Source organism: Tupaia chinensis, unplaced genomic scaffold, assembly GCF_000334495.1.
Source record: "Tupaia chinensis unplaced genomic scaffold, TupChi_1.0 Scaffold000355_1, whole genome shotgun sequence".
Classification (NCBI taxonomy): domain Eukaryota; kingdom Metazoa; phylum Chordata; class Mammalia; order Scandentia; family Tupaiidae; genus Tupaia; species Tupaia belangeri.
Genome location: NW_006159850.1, coordinates 947,958 through 953,451, shown reverse-complemented (window position 1 = coordinate 953,451; position 5,494 = coordinate 947,958). Strand labels below are relative to the sequence as shown.

The 5,494-nt window shown below is 55.1% G+C and overlaps 1 protein-coding gene across 1 annotated transcript in view; it reads right to left on the bottom strand.

Moving 5' to 3' along the window:
* Window positions 1-5,494, bottom strand: part of MVD (mevalonate diphosphate decarboxylase) — a 25,395-nt gene that overhangs the window by 4,969 nt on the left and 14,932 nt on the right. The window contains exons 5-8 of the mRNA XM_014589429.1: window positions 2,726-2,838; window positions 1,146-1,216; window positions 622-736; window positions 218-364 (exon numbers count right to left, since the gene is read on the bottom strand). Of these exons, the coding sequence (XP_014444915.1) occupies window positions 218-364; window positions 622-736; window positions 1,146-1,216; window positions 2,726-2,838 (446 nt within the window). The remainder of the gene's footprint in view (window positions 1-217; window positions 365-621; window positions 737-1,145; window positions 1,217-2,725; window positions 2,839-5,494) is intronic.

The window sequence follows — 5,494 nt, the reverse complement described above, 5'->3', positions numbered from 1 at the left end:
AGTGGGATACAGCCGTGCCTGAGGCCGCCATGCCCCCTAAAGCCTCAGCTCTGAGTCAAGAATCCCTTCTCTAGGTGCAGCCCCGGAAGGGGCTCCTGCCGCATATGGCCTTTGGGGCCCACAGGTGAAAGGACCAGAAGCACCCTAGCACTCAGACGGCCCTGGGGAGGGGCTCCTGGGCACAGCCAGAGCGAGCACTCCCGTCCTCAGCACCTACCTAGACAGGCGTAGCCCGCAGCTGAGGAGGCCAGGCCGGCGGCCGTGGGGAAGTTGTTCACTGAGGCGACGTGCACCTTGTAGCTGAGGCTGAGGGGCGGTGAGTCCCTGTCCCGTGTGCTCCTCCGCTTCCGGGCCAGACGGCGGACTGTGGGGGAGGTGCGAGCGTGGGTGGCATATGGGCAGACACAGCCCGTCCCGGCATCCAGGCAGGACTATCCCTACCTGCACGCCAGCTAGAACCCGCCCTGCCTGGAACTGCCCACGCAAACTTCCCGGGGAGCCCACCGGCACAGGTGGCCATGCGCCCACCGTGACAGGAGGGGTCCAGGGCCAGAGCCCCCTTGGCACCCGACACTCACACCCACCAAGGGCAAGGAGGGACGGCTGGTGGGGCCCACTCACTCTCCCTGAGGCAGGCCTGCAGGCGAGGCTGCCCCACGTCCTCCTCCTGGCCGTTCAGCCAGAGCCTGTCCGCAGTGAAGTCCTTGCTGAGCACAGCCGTGGTGGTGGTCTTCAGCTACACGGAAGGCAGGGCCAGTCGGGGTCAGCCAGGGCTCTGCCGAGACCACGCGCACAGCCCTCCTGGGTACCTACGTGGGCAGCGCCAGCCCTGCTGGGGACAGACAGACCTAGGCTGGCCCAGGATCGGGTGGTGGGGAAGCTGCAGGCCAGACGTCCAGCCTAGCCACCATGACTCAGGGGCACGGGCATGTCCTGCACAGGGACACCATTTCCAGGGAGATCCTGGGCACTGTGAATGTGTACACGTGTGTACATGACGAGACCCGAGCACACGCGTGTGTCAGGCATTCCTGGCTCCTGGTCTGTGAGGACATGTGTGCTGGCTGCAGACTTGCCGCGAACGCTTCTGGCTGTCAGATTGGAGCTCTGCTAGTGCCGCCTGGCGGAGTGTGGTCGGGACTCACCTGGTCCTGGTGCAGGGTGACACTCAGAGAGGAGTTGATGGGCAGGACGAGCTCCTCGTCACGCTTCCCCCCTGGAACAGACGGCCAGAGGCCAGGCCATGGGTCACCAGCCCACTCCCACAGCCCACCTCCCACCTCAGCCCCTGCTTTTGCACTGCCCCTCTAACTCTTCCTTCTCCTGCTATGCCCCTGCCTCCAGGAAGCCCTCCTGGCCTGCTCCCCACCTCACTAAGCCCAGGTTCTCCAAGTCCCAAAGCTGAGGGCAACCCACCTGCATGCACAAACCCACACACCAACAGATGCTGCTAGGTACGGAGCACCAGACTGCGGCTCCACCTGGCCCCGGTCTGTCCTTGCACACAGCAGGACCCCAGTCCCTGGAAACTCTGTCTCCCTGCACACACTTGCTTACCATGCCCACTCCCCGCATATTACAGCAAACAAAGGCACCCTTCCCAAAAGCCCAGAATGAAACATTTCCACCAGGGAGGACTGCACTGTGCTTTATTCAAGAGCATTTACTTGGAAAGCTCTCTGCCAAGCACACACAATGTGCTCAGCATTGCAAGAGGCGAGGTCTCTGGGACTACAGCAATTACAGGACTGTGTTTGTAATTCACAGACACCGTTCTACACAGCACTGAGCCATCTCTTCAGCATTGAGACACTCCTGAGAGGCCAGAGGCTGACTCTTGTTTCCAGAAAGCTGGAGGAGATACACTATTCCCCATTCTACCCGCTCAGCATGACCACAAGTCCTGGTTGCCACAGCGAAAGTGAACACAAGAGACACTCAGAACTGAGAAAAGGCGGCCTAGCCAGGGATCTCAGGTCCACGTGTGCTGAATTCACATGACGCTAATGGGAGAAACCAAACAGCTGAATAAACAGGGAGATATACCATGTTCATGGATTAAAAAGATTCCACATAGCTAAAGTAACCATTCTTTACATATTGTGATGCAGGTTTAACTTAACATATGTCAAAACACAAGCAAGAATTTTTGTAGTATACAAGTAATTCTAAAATTTAAATCCAGGTAACCCATTTTGAAAGGAATAAAGTGGAAGGAGGGCCAGCAGCTGGATCCCACATGGCCAACTACACAGTTCAAGTCCCAGATCTGGTGGCTTGAAAAACATACCAGGTAGGGAGCAGATGGCGTAGCAGTTACGTCACTGGTCTCCCACATGGCAAATTACAGTTCTAGTCCCAGATCCGATGACTTCGAAAATCACACTGGGTGCAAGTGCTTGCATGCCCAAGACCCTGGAAGCAGAATGGAGGAGAGGGATTGTGGCGTGCCCCCACCCCACAGGTGATTTCTCACTTTCCCTCTCACTGACTCTGTCTCTCCGGCGAGCACACATGTGTGTGTGTGCCCAAAATCCTGAGAGGAGAGTGGAAATGGGAGTGTGGTGTGGCCATCACCCCTGGGAGCACGGTGGCCATCACCCCTGGGAGCACGATTTATCACTTTCTCTATCGATCTCTCTCTCTCTCCAGTGAGCACATGAACCCTTAAAACAAAACAAAAACAAAAGAGAAGGAATGAGCAGTACTCTATTTCAAGACTTACTGTGCAACAACCACAATACTCCTGACAGCGTGGCAGTGGGGAGTGGGCGAGGCAAGCAGAGATCTAAGAGACAGAATGAGAAAGAGGCCCACCAGTACGCACCCAAACGATTTCAACAAAAACGCAAAAGCAACTTCAAGGAAGAAGGACAGCCTTTTCAGCAAATGGTTCTGGAATAACTGGACATTCATGGGGGTGGCAGGTCATAAACCTGTGTGAGATTAACTTAAATGGACCACGGGTTTAAATGCAAATTGCAAAACTATAGTTTCAGGAAAATCCTCAGAAACTCAGGCTAGGCAAAGAGTTCTGAATTGACACCAGAAACAGGACCCAATGAAGGAAATACAGACACATCGTTTTTGTTTTGTTTTGTTTTGTTTTGTTTTTGAGAGTTTTTTGCTACAGGGCGCATGCACTCGACAGAGACAGACAGCGAGACAGAAAGTGAGAAATCACTCCCCAGAGAAGATGGCCACACTGCAATCCCTTCTCCTCCATTCTCCTCTCAGATCTTAAGCACACGCACACATCCTGACGTGAGTGTTAAGCTGCCGGTCGTGGACTCGAACTATAGTTGACCATGTGGGAGTCCAGCAACATAACCATTATGCCATCTGCTGGTCACAGACTTTATTTTTTAAGAATTATTTTATTTAACTTTATTTACTTGTTTGTTTATTGACTTGATCAGAGAGAGGGAGAGAGAGAAAGCAAGCTGCCAGGTCTGGGGCTCGAACTGTGGTTGGCCATGTGAGAGTCCAGCACCCTTAACCATACCACCTGCTGGCCCTGAATTCATTTTCTTAAAGAGTTTTTTTGCTATAAGGCACATGCACTCACCAGAGAGAGAAAGTGAGAAATCACTCCCCACATCCCGAGGGTGGCCATGCCACAATCCTCTCTCCTCCATTCTTCTGGAATTTGGGCACATACGCACACGCACCCGGGATGAGTTTCAAGTCTCTAGGTCCAGGACTCGAACCATGGTCGGCCACATGGAAGTCCAGCACCTTAACCACTATGTCACCTGCTGGCCCCCGGACTTCATTATTAGTCTTTTGTTTGAGACCAGTAGATGGTGTAATGGTTATATCACTGGACTCCCACATAGCTTACTGCAGTTCAAGTCCTGGACCCAGTGGCTTAAAACTCACGCCAGGCGTGTGTGCGTGCACGCCCAAGATCCCAAGAGGAGAATAGAGGAAAGGGATTGTGGCATGACCATCCACCTTGGGGGTGATTTCTCACTTTCTGTCTTTCTCTCTGGTGAGTGTATGCGCCCTATAGCAAAAATCTCTCTTAAAAAATAAATAACACAGCGAGCGCATGTGGGCACGTGTGCGTGCATGCCCAAGATCCCAAGAGGAGAGTGGAGGAGAAGGGATTGCAGCGCAGCCATCCCCCCTGGGGGTGATTTCGCACTTTCTGTCTCTCTATCTCTCTGGCAAGCACACACACCCTATGGCAAAAATCTCTCTATAAATAAATAAATAATAAAACAATGTCCTTTGAGAACATAGACAAGCCACTGGTTGGGCAAGAACCTCCACGCAGCTCCTGGCCGGCAGGGGACCAGCACGTAGAAGGAGTCTCAAAACCCAGCAGCAGAGGGGCCAGCTACTGGGCTCGAGTGTGGCAGAGGATGCAGAGGTGGCCTGCTCCGAGGACGGCGTGGCAGACAGCCCGCCAGCCGTGGGGATGTGAGCTAAAGCCACATACGCCATCAGGATAACTAAGACGAGCAGCGGTGACAAGACCCACGGCCGAGGGTGCAGACACTGCCCATAGGCACCCTGTTTCTGGACAAGGGGAGAAGACAGCGTGCACCTTCCATGTGAGTCCACAACGGCACCTCTGGGTCTTGGGGAAGGAGGCCTAATGTCCTCGCAGAGACCTGTCCACACCACCACGGCAGCTCCGTGCTGACAGCCAACTGCAACCCCCACGTGTCCCTCAAGGGCTGAGAGCTCCGAGCTGCATGGCAGTGACAGGAGACCAAGTGCTGGCAGCCAGAGCCTGGGAAGTTCCAGAGACAAGCCAGCACCAGGCTGCCACTGCAGGCCGCAGGCTGCCCAGTGCTCCTCTTTAAGACTGACCTCCCTGTGGGGTCCCCTGCCTCAGCCCCCAAGCTGGGACCTAGGCATGGGCCTTGCAGGAGATCTAGCCTGCTCCCCTATTCGTAAGATATTCTTGAGGGACCAGAACCAGCAGATGGCGTAATAATTACATCGCTGGACTCCCTGGTAGTCCACTGTGGTTTGAGTCCCAGACCCAGAGGCTTAAAACACACCAGGTGTGTGCACGAGCATTCCCAAAATCCAGAGAGGAGAATGGAGGACAAGGGACGGCCAAGTGGCTCTCTCCCCTGGGGGGTGATTTCTTGCTTTCTGTCCCTCCGCCACACACCCTATAACAAAAATCTCTCTCTTTAAAAAAAGTGACAGAATCGTAGCAATAGAGAAGGGGAGGGGGGGTCTACCTGAACTGAGGAGGGGACAGACAGGTGAGAAGGGGCACCTGAGGGCTGTGGGGGTGGGCTGGCGCTCAGAACCCAGGCCGCCAGTGTGGACGACACGGCTATTTTCTACATGCACGTCGATCTGCAGTGACCGCAGGGTAGGAAGTAACGACACCGAAAGGCCAGGCGCCCAGGGCTGCAGGTGACCGGCAGCTCCCAGCCTAGCAAGGGCCAAGCCGATCCGGGCCGACCGAGAGGAGGGAGGCAGAGGCCTGGCCGGGCCACCCTTCCACTCCCCCAGCCGCGCC